This window comes from Mustela nigripes, chromosome 4 (genome assembly GCF_022355385.1).
Source record: "Mustela nigripes isolate SB6536 chromosome 4, MUSNIG.SB6536, whole genome shotgun sequence".
In the NCBI taxonomy this organism is placed as follows: Eukaryota; Metazoa; Chordata; class Mammalia; order Carnivora; family Mustelidae; genus Mustela; species Mustela nigripes.
In genome coordinates this window covers 94,270,019-94,285,748 of record NC_081560.1, presented here as the reverse complement: position 1 = coordinate 94,285,748, position 15,730 = coordinate 94,270,019, and the positions used below count along the sequence as shown (strand labels likewise).

The 15,730-nt window shown below is 59.8% G+C and overlaps 1 protein-coding gene across 9 annotated transcripts in view; it reads left to right on the top strand.

Annotated features, from left to right (window-relative positions):
• TNS3 (tensin 3) overlaps nt 1-15,730 on the top strand; it is a 200,746-nt gene that overhangs the window by 126,562 nt on the left and 58,454 nt on the right. For all 9 annotated transcript variants that reach the window (XM_059397165.1, XM_059397159.1, XM_059397160.1 and 6 more), the window contains one exon: nt 13,336-14,589. In XM_059397165.1, the coding sequence (XP_059253148.1) occupies nt 13,336-14,589 (1,254 nt within the window). The remainder of the gene's footprint in view (nt 1-13,335; nt 14,590-15,730) is intronic.

Sequence of the window (15,730 nt, the reverse complement as noted above, 5' to 3'; positions counted from 1 at the left end):
TGTGCAGAGCTGGTCAGGGAGCCGCATGGCTTGTGTTCCCGATCCAGCGACGACAGTCGGTGCTGCCGTTTCGGAAGTGGATTTGAAAGCTTTCCTACTTGGAAATCGCGGTTCGGTGTTAATGTGTGGAAACCAACGCAAGTGTGGACCCTCAGCCACTTCACCAAGGAAGGTCCGCTGCATCCGGCAGACAAAGTGGCAGGCGGCTTGGCCGGAGCGAGATGGGTGAGGCCCCTCATCGGCAAGATGGACACGCCGCCCGCCAAGCTCCCAGGGCTGGATGCCTCGTCGCTGTGTACCAGTCAGGAACGTCCCTTCGCCTCATACCCCGGAGCTCAGGCGTGTGCTGGGGTCCTGCGACAGTGTCTGCCCCCGGACATCCTGCTTGGACCTGGGAAAGCACCTGCCCTTCACGCTCCTGATTCCAGGGTCCAGCCTCCAGCGCACCTTTCAGGGCTGATCCCGGGACCCCAAGAGTTCATCTGCCCCAGAAAACAGGCAGCAGACAGGAAGGAGGACTGTGTGCTGACACACTCGTCTTACCTGAAGAACAAGACTCTCATCTCTGTGCTCAGAACCAAGGGAACATCCTGTGGGGGTTCGCTCGACACCGGGCTGGATCCCATCACCAGAATGCACACCATGTCGGAGGCAGTCGAATGAGTGACAGCCGGGCACGAGCCGTCTCGGCCCTTTGAGCCCACGGTTTTGCTAGCCCTGGTTGCATCTGAGAAAGGCCGTCAAGATCCAAGTCTGACTAAGTTTGTAGGCGGCAACTCACATGAATGCCCCTGGGACGGCTGAGCTCCTGGAGCGGCTTCGCCCTGCACATGGGACAGAGGCTCAGCTGGGTGTGGCCGGGGTTCTCAGCCCACCCCCGGCCCCCGCCTCACAGCCTTGGACCCGGGTGTGCTCAGAGTCCTGGATGCGCCTCTGTACTGTCCTCCGCATCCCCCGCCATCCATGACTGAGGGGGCATCGCGCCTGCCCACCGATGCTGCACCTGCTGACATGACCTGGCACTTCCTGCCCGGCCCCGCATCCTTCCTGGGAGCGCGGTGTTTGGATGCTGTCATGGGCGCCCTGCCTTGGGGACTAGCAGCTGAGCTGTGTGTGACTGCTGGTGGGCTTATGACCAACGCGTATTTCGCGAGGTTAGGGGGTGCTGACCTCTCAAAGGATGGCCGGGGCATCTGCTACGTGGACGGGCAAGCCACCTTTGGGATGTCAAAGGCCCAGACTCTCGGGTGGGATTCTGGCCTGTGAAGGCTGGCGTCAGTGATCCTGGGTTTCTGCGTGGGAATTAACATCGAGGCGGTAAGTGAAGGCAGAGTCATTCAGCTTTCAGAAGCCAAACCCCAAAACCTGGTAATTAAAGGAACACACTAGCCTGGTAAAAACCTGGAAGGTGGGAGCGGCCCTGCCCACCATCTCCCAGACGGCGCATCCTGTGACGTCCGCGGGTGTGCGATGCTCGGGTGCCTACGCGAGGCGTGGTGACGGCTTTGTCCCCCGTCCCCCTTCTGGACACTCCTGCAGACAAGCTGTTACCAGTCACATCTCATCGATTCCCGTGTACCTTCTCTTCCGTGCACCTCAGCTGGGCGAAGGCGGTGCGCACGTCAGGCCCGGAGGCGGCCTTCTGTGTCTTCCATGGGGAGACCCGGTCTCTCGCCTGCCAGGTACAGGAAGGGCACCCCTTTTTCAGAGGCCTCCACCCAGGGCCTGTGGGGGCGTGTTGGCTGTGTCGGGGACATTTCAGCGAGGCCACCTGCACTGGGAAAGCGGGTCAGGTCTCACTCCATGTTTGGTAAGCAGAGCAAGAGCCTGAGCGGGGCCGGGGCTGGGATGCATGTGTGTCCCCCCGGGTGTTGCCAGGTAACCCGGCTCCAGCCATGCGTGATTCCTCTTGGCCGTGGCCTTGACGGGGGGAGAGGGAGGGTGTCCTTGGGCACAGGCCGCCTGTCCGGCAGCTCTAGGCTCTCCAGCAGGCATGTCCCTGGCCGTTCCCTTGCCCGGACCCTCTCTGCCCGCCGTCCCTCCCCTGCCTTCTGGATCTGTCATGTTGGGGATTCTGCGTGGAGCCCTACTCGGAGACCAGGTTCTGCCATTGACAGCTGGAAGCCACGGCCCTCAGGGTTGTTTTGCGACAATGCAGCTTTGGAATTGGATTTAAATTTCAATAAACAAGGGGCATCTGGGTGGCTCAGTCGTTAAGCATCTGCCTTTGGCTCAGGTCATCATCCCCGGGTCCTGGGATCAAGTCCCACATCAGGGTCCATGCTTCTCCTTCTCCCACTCCCCCTGCTGTGTTCTCTCTCTCTCTGTCAGACAAGTAAAATCTTAAAAAACAAACCAAAACAAAACAAAACAAAAAAAACTCTCAACAAACAAGGTTTTTACACACACAATTGCACGTAATCAGGCTTTTATTCCCACTGCCAGTCCAAGGACAGAGGGCATGGCCGCGTTTCATTCTCTTCTCTTTCTGGAAGCTGCCGTCGGGCAGGGCAGAGGGCGGGAGGCGGAAGCGTGAGACGATGTGTCTGTTCGTGGAGTTGCGTTTACCATATCACGCCCGGACCGCAGAGCATGCAGTAGGCCTGGCAGCCAGATGCTTCTGAGAACTGGGCTCATCTTGGTGGCAGTGTGTGACCCTGTGTCAGCCGTGGGGGCTGCAAGGGACCCTCAGATTGCTCAGTGCGTGAGCTGGGGGCTAGCACCAGGCCCCCCTTGAACGGAGAACAGAGCTGGGGGGTGGTTGTCGCGGTCACTGCTCCAGGCAGCCATGTTCCTAGGAGGCCCTTCTCTGTGGGGACGCCTGGCATGTGGGTGACCGGGTGGCAGGTGTGTCTGTTCGGGAGAGGAGGCTGGTGTCAGACCATTGGGGACTGCAGATGGGCAGGTGCAGGGGCCAGGAAAATGGGTCCTGGTGGATAAGCAGAAGGCATCTGGATGGACCCCGGTGCACGGCGGGGTTCCCTGCACACACTCAGTGCTCACCTCGCTGAACAGGCCCCGGACGGTGCTTGGCAGCCCCGGGAAGTTTTCCTCCCAAAACTGAGAGGTGGCGCACTTTTAGTTGTTTTACTTTCACGTAGCAGTGGCTTGTTCACAGCCCGATGTAGCCCTGGTGTCATGGTCCCTGTTGTCATGGTCCCTGGGACGTTGCTGCAGGACATGGGGATCTTCCGAGTCCTGATGGACTCGCGCTGAGGGTGGTCACCCTGTGACCTGTGACCTGTGTTGGATCACTGTTGAGTGTGACACTCTCGTTACCTGGCGTCATGCTTGGTGTCCTTCGACCAGGTGTCTTGGACGTGTGGCTTCGGTCTCGAGACTGCTGGAGACATTTTGGTGCTTTGCTTTTGGACGAGGATCAGGCCCCAGTGAGCAACGCGTGAGAGCAAGGAAGCATCCCTGGAAGCTTCTGTTGGGGCTGGTTGGGGCCGCCCTGAGGCCTCCCGTGGGGCGTCTCTCTGTATCCCACCTGCAAGGGGCCCCCCAGCCTCCTGTGCCCCCCGCCAAGGGCTTCATGAGATCATTGGGAAACCCACGGAGTCTTCCCCGCACTAGACATGTGATCCCGTGTACAGAGTCACAGCTCTGGTGACACTACAATGTCGGAGGCCTTCACAGACGCTGAGCCAGCCACTGCCTTCGGTCCACACCTCAGCAGGGCCTCAGAGACCACGTCGTTGCGGGAGACGTGGGAGGAGGACGGCGAGTGGCGTGGAAGGAGCTCTTGGTTCTGGACGTGGGATGGGTGTGCATGTTGTGTCCTCCGACCCAGCAAGGCCCCAGGCACTCCGGAGACGCGCAGCTCTGATTCCTTTCTTTTGCACATTGTCCCTTCTGTGACACACGGGGTCCGCTCCTGCGAGGGGAGGGGGTCGGTCCGTGTCCTCTCTGCACCCCATCGACCCGGCCTTCTGGCTCACAACAGTGCATTACATCCCTAACAAAAGGGATCCTTTCTCCCCGGTGAGAGCCGGTTTATGGGAGGTGGGCGCTGCCCTGTCGGGGCTGCCCACCAGGCAGGGTCCCTCCTCGGGCAGACAGAGCAGTTACACGGGTCAGGGCTCTGATGGGGCTGTGATGGTCTGCGCGGGCCATTCTGCCCATTTACGGAGTCGGGGCACGAGGCCCCAGCGCGAGGCCCCAGCACAGGGCTGCGCCGCGAGGGTGGGGCGTAAACCGGGGTAGCAGGTGCGGATCCCGGGAGGGGAGGGGTGGAAGGAACGCGAGGAGGCAGGATGTGCTCTGTGTGATGAGCCCCGGGGAGCTCGAAAGGGAGAAACAGCCTCGGAGAGGAAGGAAGTCGGGCAGGGATGTCCCCGCCAACAGTTTGAGGAACGCATGAGATGCTCAGGCCGTGGGATGCTCAGGTGGAGATGCTCAGGCCCTGGGATGCTCAGGTGGCGGTTTGTCCGTGGCGTGGGTGGTGGGTTTGGAAGGCTGAGGTCTGGCTGAGTGGCTCCTGGGAAGCCTTTTCTCCGCCTCCTCAACCTCCAGAGTTCAAATTTCACTCAACCTGATTGCGCGAAACCCCGCCCTTGTGTTTACATTGCACTGGCCTTTTTGGAGGAATCCAGTCAGGGAGTCCCAGGCTTGGCCCAGAAGGTCTCGCTCCCCAGAGAGGGCAGCCGGAGCCCTGCCAGGAGGCACCCCCCCCCCGCGTGCACGGGATGCTGCTGTTCTGGGGGTGAAGGTTTTGTGCGTGGGAGAGCGGGGCTGCCAGTTGCAGCCTGGGCACACTGCTGGGCTGTCGGGAAGGACGGTAAGTGGGGAGCGTGTGCGCCTGTGTGGCACACGTGTGTGTGTGTGTGTGTGTGTGTGTGCGTGCCCGCGCACGCACGGCCTCTGCAAGGCTTCCTAGACCTGCATCAGAGCCCAGTGCTTCGCAAACCAGACCACTAGAGGCACGGACGATGCTCCTGGGGAGATGGGACCTCCAGGGTTTAAGGATCTGTGGAGTGCCAGGCCAGCTCCGGGAAGCCGGTTCGCAGAGGAGAGCCTGCCTTGTGTGTGTGTTCTCTGGGAGCGGCAGGCCATAGTGGTTTGGAAGGGGGTTCATGGCTGGCTGGCCCGTTGAGCTCTGATTTGGCCACGATTGCCTGTTCTCCTGGCCCACTGGGTCTGGAATGTGTTTTCGTGGTTAGGAGTGCCCGCAAGGGGCCAGGTCAGAGGCTGCCCAAGTAAGTGCCCAGGACATGCCAGGTCCATGCTGGGTGGTTGGCAGGGAGAGGTGCTGTGCTGTCGTGGTTGGGGGGTGGGCTGCTGCGTGCCCCAGTGCCCTGTACCACACTGTGCTGAGCCTAGCCTGGGGACAAGTGGGAGTGCCCTCAGTCCTGGTGGCCTCCTCTGCCGCTGAGAGCCACTGGGCGCGGTGGGCGCGCCCCTTCCCGGAGAGGCGCTTCTGCTCAGACTTCCCGGATGGAATGCTTTGCTCCTACTCTCTCTCTCTCTTGCTTTTCCCGCCTACTCTGGGTTTCTCCAAGAATTTACAGCCTGCCTTGTTTCTAGGGAACGTTTGGCCAGAGCTCATCTTGGCTCCAGAGGGAGCAATTTCCAGCAGCCCGGCTCAGCGGGCGAGGTGCCCCTGCCTTCCTGCGGCGGGCGCCTTCCTGCCTGGCGGTTCAGGGGGCGGCTCGGAGTCTCGGAGCCCGGCAGCGCTCAGTCTACAGGTGACAAGGATCACCTGAGAAGCCCCCAGTTCGGGGCTGCAAGTATTTCGGGGCCCCAGTCTCCTTTAATGCCCATGAGGGTCCCCGCATCTTTTGCTGCTCAGAAAACAGAAACCAGGGTTGAGGCTCAGGGAGGCTTCCTTCTCACCCTGGAGCATATCGGAGTCGCCGAGGGTCTGCTCTTGGGGCCAAGAGGTCGTGTTCTCCGAGGCCCAGGTGTTCTCGATTTACTCTGGAATGAGAAGTAATTCAGTACAAATGCAGGGCAGTCTTTAATTAGCACAGGATGCAGGATGCTATTGGAGTAAAATGAAAGCAGACCTCGTTTCGGGAGAGGTTTACAAGGACCGCAGTGCTGCACGCCCAGAGGAGAGACAGATCTCTGCGTGGGTGACTTGGGGAGATAATGACGCCCGCCAGCACACTCTGGGAAGGATGCGTTCCTGGCCAGGCTCTTCTCTCACTTGGGAAGAGCAGACCCTCAGTTCCCCCTGCCCCTCCCCCCCAAGGAGGAGGACATTTCTGAGATCACCCACATCTCCCCTCCAGCCCAGAGGGCGCGGGGGTCCCCCACGTGCTCACCCCCTCCAGTGGGCTTGCTGGGTGACAGAGTTCTCTAGGCCCAAGAGGCTGGAACCTGGGTGCACTGTCTGCACAACGCAGAGGACCCCGAGACACTTGTCTGACACCAGAGGTGGGGACACAGGCAGGTGTCCGTGCAGGGTCCATTCCCAGAAAGCTGGGCAGACCATCGCTGCCACTGCAGCTGGTGGTCAGAGCCCGGGCAGCATCCCTAACCATCTGGCCACGGGACGCCGTGTTACAGCTGCCGAAAGCTCGGGCCAGCTCGAGCCGTGCCCAGGCATGTGCAGGACAGTCGACACTGGCAGTCTGGATGAGGTTGGACAAAGGCTTATAAAACTTTGGGAGGAATTATTCTAAAAATCTAGTTTTTACTTTAGATTTCTATGAAGAATCTGTTTTTCAACTTTATTCCCAAAGGACAAGATCAGTTGAGCTGAGTTAGGCCTTCTCCTTAATCCGACATGCTCTTACTCCTCAGCCCCTGAGGAGGCAGGCCTGGAGTGTGGCAGATTCCAGAATCTGTCCCCAGGGCAGGAAGGGGGTGTGCAGAGACAGCATTCACCTCTGTGTTGGTCTCAAAGGATATCCCCCTCTGTGATTTCTGGGTGGCTCTCCTTGAACTCCCCTTTGCCGGGTCACTTTTGCAGAGATAAGGAGAGTGAGGTCAGAGAGGTTGAGTAACTCACCTGAGATCACACAGCTGTGGTCAGAATTTTTAATCAGGACCTGAGCCGAGGTGGATTGTGGCAGAAAGCCTAGAAGGAAGTGGAGATGTGCTTATAAATCACTCTGAAAGCAAACCCCAAGCACGCTTTGTGGCACGAGGAGGGCACCGAGGGGCCCCAAGGACAGTTATCTTTAGGAGAGAAGAGTTCTGAGCACATAATGCGGTCTAGGAGGAGGAATGAAGGTCGCAGAAGAGAGGTGGGGGGTGGGAGCCGTAGCAGGGTGGGCTCATGGTGCAGTGACCCCTTTCCATCCTGATTTCAGAGCTGGGTTTGACCCAGGCCTACCTCGCCTCAGGTAAAATGAACTCTGTTCAGCCTGCACAGGGCTTTCTGTCCCCAGACTCCTACCACAGCCAGAATAGGGCACATACCTGTGCCGAGTGCCCTGGTGCCCCTCGGTGCCTTCCCTCTCTGCCCCAGAAGGTCAGGCAGGAGCAGGCTGTGTGCCTGACAGCGCCTGGAGGTGGATGCAGGGAGGGGGTCCTTTTCTCTCCTTCCCTGGGAACCCTGCACGGGGCCGGTGGGGACATGGCAAGGAGGCAGTTGGTTTGGCTGTGTGGCCTGAGTGTGTCACTTGGAGGGGAGCTGGAGAGCACCATGTACCCCCAGCGGGAGGCAGCCCCAGCCATCGGCTGTTGTCCCCAGCCAGGGGCTGCCATCCCCAGCCAGGGGCAGCCATCCCCAGCCAGGGGCATCAGGGAAGGGAGGGAGCCTTCCCTTTCTCAGGGGCTCCTGCCCCCAGGGGCTGTGGGCGCCGCGGGAGGGAACGTGTCTCACAGTCTGCCTGGGTGCCCGCCGCTCTGCAGCCTGCAAAGGGGACACGGAACTGTCACTGCCAACCCAGCAGCCATGGCACAGGGGACTCAGCGGACCGGGAGCCAGGTCAGGAGCTAGGGAGGGAAGCATGGGGTGAGGAGGGAGTGCCGTGTGTGTGGGGGAAATTGCACAGAAAACATCCAGGCGAATTCCTTTCCTAAATTAAATTGCTCATGTCACCGAGGCAGCTGGTCTGCTGTAGGATTCCAGTGTCTTCAAGGAATGGCAGGCATGGACTTGGGGAGGGGACCGAGGTCAGGGTGCGTCCCAGATGCCCTACAGGCTCTCTGAGCCTCTGTTCGCATCTGCAAAACAGGTTTTCCGGTTCCTGCTTCACAGCTTTGGGGGTGTCACAGGAGCCCCGCACATCGGGCCTGTGTCTTCAGAATGTCCCGTATTTGCTGGAGGACATCTCTGCATCTCTTTCCTTCTGCGGACACAGCCTCCCCCAGCAGCAGCCAGCCCTGGACACGTGCCTGCTGGCATGGAAGACTCAAAGGGAGGACCCTGTTAGCTCTTCTGAGATGAGAACCAGCTTTGTAAGGGAACCTGACGGGACAGTAGAGGGCGAGGCTCATAGTCAGTACACAGGAGACAGAGGAGGGTCCAGGGAGCCCAAGCAACCGTCACATTTGTTCTGTTAGAACGGATGTCCGTTGGAAGCAGGGCCGCATGTGGCGGAACCAATTATTACAAGTCAGTTCTATGCTTTTTTGGCCTCAGAAGGGGCTGGTGCCTGGAAGGAGGCAGAGTGGGTCCCTTTGGCTGGTTTTTGACAGGCCTGTGCGCACAGGTGGGCGTTGCCTGATCTGTGCGGAGCCAGGATGGGAAGGCGAGTTTCCTTCTTTCTGTCCGTCTTTTGGTCTCCCCCATTTTCTTGCAGTCTTTTCCTAGTGCTTTCAGAGGCCTGCTCCCTCCTGGCGGAACGCCCCCTCTCAAGGTCAGGTGGGGGTGGGCGGGGCTGGGGCACTGCCCAGGCAGCCCCTTCCGTGGTTTCTTCCTCCTTGTTCTTTTCCACTTGATAAGCTGCCCTGCTGTGTCATGCACGCCTAATCAGAGCCCTGTTTACGTTCGTTTGATTTTTAACTAGTCCCTGGCTGCGGGGAAATCATTACCAGACTACGCCTTCGCCTCATTTTGAAAGGAGCCCGGGTTCTGGCTGAGAAGGGAAAGGTGACGGGGAGGGGAATGACGGGGGGGAGGGACCACTGAAAGCTCCCCTCCCAGTTCCCCAGCAGAAAGGCTGCAGGAAGAGGAAGCCCCCGGCTGCACCTTCTAGAATTCAATGTCCTCGCCCCCACTCCGACCCCACAGGGGGCCACTCTGTAGCAGCTGGGTTTGGACATGGTGCAGAGCTTGGAAGCCTGGAGCCTCCTTCCCTTGGGGGCCGTGCCCTCCCTAACCCCCCCCCCCCACTCCCCCAAACCCCCCACCCCTTGGGGTTGGTGGCAGCAGCAAGACACCAGCCACACAGGGGACCTGGAACCACAGCCGGAGTCAGGGCTGTGCCTGGGCCCTGGGGTAATACTATTCCCCTTTCTTTTCCAGACCCCTGCCACCCCAAGGGGCCCTCTGCCATCACTAAACAGGAGTGTCCCTAAGGATTGAGCCAAGCTCCTGGGGGGCTGCGAATGGGGTGGGGGCGGGCTCCTGATAGTTTCCGGGGTAGGGTTCTGCAGGCAGCTGTGTGGGGCCCTGGTTGCATTGTTGACTTCGGGTGTCGGAATCATGGCAGCTGCGCTGGGCAGGTGAGCGGGTCCCTACCCAGGTGCTGCAGCCCCGTTCCCGCCTATGGTGCAGGTGGGAAAGACCCGCTTGCTAGGAAGCCTCTGCAGGGTGGGTCTGAGGGGAGGGAGGCGGGGCAGTGGGCGGGTCTGAGGGGAGGGGAGGCGGAACAGTGGGCGTGTCTGAGGGAGGAGGCGGGGCAGTGGGCGGGTCTGAGCGAGGGAAAGCACTACTGTTGGGAGGATGGTGGGGGGACTTGAGTGGCAGAGATACCTTGCCATTGTTTAGCACCCCATGCGTGCCCCCCTCTTTGCCGCACCCCTGTGCCAAGGCCTGGCGACCTTTGGGCAACCCGGGGGCATATCTGGTCCCTCTGCCTGCCAGTGGGCCAGCTGTACCTTTTTTTTTTTTTTTTTAAGATTTTCCTTATTTATTTGAGAGAGAAAGCATGAGAGGGGAGAGGTCAGACAGAGAAGCAGACTCCCCGCCGAGCAAGGAGCCCAATGTGGGACTCTATCCCAAGACTCCAGGATCATGACCTGAGCTGAAGGCAGTTGCCCAACCAACTGAGCCCCCCAGGCGCCCCGGGCCAGCTGTACCTTCACTGCGTGTGCGTGCTTTGGCGTGTTGGAGCCTTGGTGTGGGCGACCTCGGTGCCCCTGCAGCCTTGCTCTGTCTCTGCAGACCAGCCAGCTGGTCTCATGGTGGGGGTGGTCGCTGCTTGCAGGAGAGTGGGGGCCCTGGGGCTGTGGACACGCCTGCCTTCATGCTGTGTGGCTGTGGGTTTGTTTGGGCTGGTTGGTTTTCAGTTCTTTTGCCCACTGAGGTAGAGGAATCTAGAACAGCTCCTCAGTTTTCCCTGTGTGTGAACGTGCTAGAACATTGGCTTTCTTGGTTATTTGTTGCCCACTGGGTACCGGAGTCTGTTCCCTTATTTTAGGGATGCTACAGGTTCCCAAACCCCCAGCCCAGCCAGAGGCCGTGTTCTTGTGGGGGATGCAAATGGTCCTTAACACATGCTCAAAGCTGCAGTGTCTGAGTGTGGGTGTGTGGCAGACAGAACACCTCCCTGAGAAAGGATGGTCAGGGAGGCCCGGCAGAGGAGGGGAGGGAGTGAGCCAGGACAGAGAGCAATGGAGGCAGAGAACAGCAAGAGCAAAGGCCCTGGGGCAGGTGCAGGTGTGCACCTGCTGAGGTCTGGAAGGAGCAGGATCAGGTGGGAAATGAGGTCCTGAGGGAGTGTTGGGCTCCATCCACCAGGGACAGAGCTCTCCTCAGGGATACAGCCCGCTGGCCACCTGTACACCCGTTATCTCTTTCCTCTAACCGCACTAAGAGGTGGGATTAATCACTCCACTTCATAAGAAACCAGGGGCTGGAGCCATCTCAGTGCCAGCTGAGGGCACAGAGCGTAAATGCAGAATGGGAACGCGGGTGTCGCATTCTTCCCACTGGAAAACCAGTCCTGTTCCTTCTTGCAAGAGTACAGAGTGGGGGCCAGAGGCCCCTTCCCTTGCCCCATGGCTGAGACATTCCCACTCCCTGAGATCACAAGTGGGTGCGTCTCTGGGCACATCCCATGCCTTTGGGAGAGTCTGAGCTCCTACAGAGGGACCTGCAGGCCCGGGCGGGTCTGTCTTGGGGCGTCAGGGATGCGGGTCCTGTTCCTTTCCTCTAGCTGTAATGTGCGTCCTGTAATCTGTGTGCATTGGGGGCAGTTCAGGGAGGGCCTACGCTGGTGATGGTTTGCGTCCCATCCCTGTGCTGCCCATGGGGTGGCCCCCAGGCCCCTTTCACAACCCCAGGAGCTGAGGATCCCTTGTCCTGAGCGTTGGGCCTTGCGTGGGGCTGGTGTTGGGTATGCAGTAATGGTGTTGCTGTAACACGTTTGTTATTCTCTTGACAGGGCTCCTGCTGGTAAAGATAATGATAGGGGTACTCACGACTCCCCAGGCAAGGGGGTTTCCTACCCTTGACCACGTCATGTAGACTCTTCCTCGTGGGTCTGGCCAAGGGGTTCTGACTCAGAGTGATTAATGGTACTTTTGCCCAGTGTCCATTGTCAATTAGAAGAACTTCTGTACCTCTCTTTGCTGGCTTCCTTTTTAAAGTCATGGTGTCTGCATTTAAGTGGGATTTGGGGAGCAGGATGTGGATGTCACAGACGCACAGCTGTGGCATGAGATCCGTGGCTAGAACTCTGGCTGTGCCTCAGCCCCTCACCCACTGGCCTGGACTACTCTGACCCCTTTGTCTCTGTCATGGGTTGGGGAGTGGTGTGGATGAGAGCCACCCCTGGCCTTGCACTCTGCCAACAGAGGGAAGGCGCATGCTCGGCAGGTCTTATGGAAGATCTTTTCCTGGCCCCCAAGGGTCTTCCACAGAACGCGTGTCGGGCCTGGAAAGCCCCTCCCCTGGGAGCCATGGAATTCGGGATCTCAGCGGGGTCCTTTCCGCTGGGTCCCAGGGTCCAAGCGGCCTGAGTTCTGGTCCCGCCTCCACCTCCCAGCAGTTGCCTGACCTCGGCTAGTGGCCAGTTCCTGCGGAGCTTCAGCTCTGTACTCGGGAGGAAGGAACGAGTTAGTTCATCCTGCAGTAATCCGGGCGAGCTGGCGTCTGCCCTCGAGCAGGTGCTCCGGAATGCAGCCAGGGCTCCTCGTCCATCGCCCTGGGACCCTGAGTCGGAGTGCAGCCCCCGCCCTTGAGCTCTACCACGCGGTGTCTTCATGGGATCTTCTGGGTCCTCCCCCTCCCCGCTCTGCTGTGGCTGCGGGTCGGTGTGTTCGCACACTGCCTTCGTCCTGCTTCTCCCAGGCCCATCAGGAAGAAAGCCCAAGATCACACGTACTATCCACACAAGAACCCGTGATACCCTACAGGTCTCAGTCCTATCTCGTCATCCCAGCATTTCCAAAACTGCTGGGAGCTGCTCACTATGCCAGGGTACCCTGCATGCCAGGGCCGGGACCCCGGGTCTGGGGCTGGTTCCTCCGGGGACCTGGTTGCTGCGGATCCACTGTGGCTCCCCGGTGACCAGAGAGTGTGGACACCACCCTGGACAGCCCCCTCATCGCGCTCTGCCAGCCATGTCCCTGGGGGAGACCAGAGGAGGTCCTGGGCCCCAGGCTCTCCCCAGCTGCCCAGCAGCAGGTGGAGGCCAGGGTTGGAAGTAGTAAAAGAGGAAGAGAGCCGCACTCTTCCCGCCTCTGCCGTGGCCCTGCTTATTTCCCAACTGTCCTGGCGGGCGGAGACTAGTGCAGAAGATCTGCTTCCTGTCTCCTGCGTCCTGCTGTGCCTTTGCTGGACCTTCTCTGTGGAGGGATGCTGTGCTATTGGGAAGTCTGCAGATGAGTTCTGCCTCTCTGTCTCCCCAAGAGGTTCAGGGCCCCCACACCCTGTGTCCTGCTTCTGCATTCCCAGGAGCTTAGGAGCTCAGCTGTACCCAACATGTAGACTAATGATGACATTAGACATTAACTCTGAGCCCTCGGGACAAAATGACTCCTTAGTGCAGAGATTCCAGAAGGTTCTCTAAGTGATGGCTCTCTTTCCACAAAAAGGTAGAAAGAAAGGGTTCTGGGTCCCAAAGCTGTTGGACTCTTTGAGTTGCTTTTGCTAATGCTCGTGTTGCCGGGGTGTGGGTAGACTTTGGGGGCCCCAAGGAGTTCTCGCCCCCATTATGGTGAGGTGTCTGTCAGGAGTTCATTTGTTCGGGAAGATGGACACATGCATCTCGGGGGCCCAAGCTCCTTTTCCAGCTGTGACTTACCACCTGTCTCCCATTTCCTCCCCAGTGCCGCACACGCAGGGCCCCGTCGATGGCAGTCTTTATGCCAAGGTGAGGAAGAAGAGTGCCTCGGATCCTGGCGTCCCAGGCGGGTCTCCAGGCGTCCCCACCGCCAGCAGCCCGGACCACGGCGACCACACTCTGTCCGTCAGCAGTGACTCTGGCCACTCCACCGCCTCCGTCAGGACTGACAGGACCGAGGAGCCCCTTGCTGTGGGGTCCAGGCGGGGCCTGAGCCCCCAGGAGAAGGCCGAGCTGGACCAGCTGCTCAGTGGCTTTGGCCTGGAGGATTCCGGAAGCCCCATCAAGGATATGACGGATGCCCCCAGCAAGTACAGCGGGACACGCCACGTTGTGCCTGCTCAGGTGCACGTGAACGGAGACGCCACACTCAAGGACCGGGAGACAGACATCCTGGACGACGAGATGCCTGGCCATGACCTGCACAGCGTGGACAGCATCGGTACCCTGTCCTCCTCGGAGGGCCACCCGTCAGCCCACCTGGGCCCCTTTGCCTGCCACCAAAGCAGCCAGAACTCCCTCCTGTCGGAAGGGTTTGGCAGCAACCCTGGTGAGGACGCCCATGGCAGCCTTGCCCCTGACCTGAGCCTCAGCGTGGACCCCCTGTACGAGCGGGACCGGGCGTTCGGGACCCGAGAGTGCAAGCAGCCACCACCAGTGCTCCGGAGGCCCTCAGTGTCCGCCCAGACTCAGGCCTACGGACAGAGTGGCTACTCCACGCAGACCTGGGTGCGCCAGCAGCAGATGGTGGCTGCCCACCAGTACAGCTTCGCACCCGACGCCGAGGCCAGGCTTGTGGGCCGCGGCCCGGAGGACGGCCCTGGCCTGGTGCAATCCCAGCCCAGGGTTCCAGTCACCCCCACTCGGGGGGCAGGCAGCAGAATGGCCATCCAGAGGAGCCTGGGCCCCGGGCCCCAGGTCCCTGATGCACAGCGGCCCCCTCCCGGCAGAGCATTCAAGCCCAGATTTCCAGATGTCAGAGTCGTGAATGGGACTGGACCGGAGCCGAGCATGGACCCGTCTCCGGGCTCACCCACCCTGGACATCGACCAGTCCATTGAGCAGCTCAACAGGCTCATCTTGGAGCTGGACCCTACTTTCGAGCCCATCCCCACCCACATGAACACACTGGGCAGCCAGGTCAATGGCCCCCTGCCCCCTGACAGCGGGGGAGGTGTGCTGCGGGCAAGCGGCCTGCAGGACATAGGAGAGGGCCCGGGCAGGGCCTCTGTGCGGCAAGGTGAGTGGGAGTCCCATGGGATGCACACTTGTCTGCGTCTGCGTCTTATGGGACGGGGCCTGCAAAGGAGTGCTGGGCTCGTCCCTGGGTCCGGGGGAGGGCCACAGAAAGGATGGGGGACCCTGGGCACAGCCTTGTGTGGACGGGTCAGCAGCTATGCACCTCGCTGGCCTTGCAGGAGTGGGGGGCTGCTTATAGGTCTGGTAGGCCCGAGAGGGCAGGAGACTTGGGCATGGGGAAGGATGGTGGGGATGAGGGGATCTGGGCCCAGCAGGGCCTCAATACAGAGGGGCACAGTCCCTAACCAACTAGTTTTGAGTCCTGTCATGTTCCAGGTTTGGCAACGCAGGAATCCTGTGCTGAGCCTCCATGGGGAGGCCAGGGCTGCTCCGCTGAGCTGAGCCACATGTGTCCAAGCCAGGAGGGCTGGCGAGTCTGAAAGGCACCATGCGGTCCCAGCATGGTGGCCGTCACCTGACACGTCACCTGACATGTGCATCGTGTCTGTGTCTGTGTTCCTGAGGCTTGGCCCCACCGACATGTGTCTCATCTGAGCCACCTTGAGTCTTGCTCAGACAGGAAAGGGGTGGGCAAGTTCCAAGGTGCTGTATCTTCCAGCGAGACCCTGCCTGGTCTGCCTTGTGCCTCAGATGCAATTCTCCTGTAGCAAATACTTGGGTGCAGGGACCTCAGCATCCGGAGGCAAGTAGAATCCCTCACTCTTTGTAGAATGTGGACTGTTCCTAAGAAAGACCACGAGTTACCTAGTGTTAGGATGTTGGGAATGGCATTCCCCACAGCCACTCTTGGAGACGGCTGCATGTCCTGACGGCTTAGCACTGGCCGCACACACACTGTGGGTCTGGTTACTTCTGGGAGGAAGATGGTATGTGAAAGCTGAGCATTTCCTGAGAAAGTCGACTCGATGTCAGCACTGTATTAATGGTGGTGGTGTTGATAACGACGATGGAGGTGATGATGGTGGTGATGATGGTGGAGATGATGGTGATGGTGATGACAATGATGGCCGTGATGATGATGATGATGGTGGTGATGATGGTGATGGTGACGATGATGATGATGGTGATGATGATGGTGATGATGGTGATGGTGACGATGATGATGATGGTGATGATGGTGG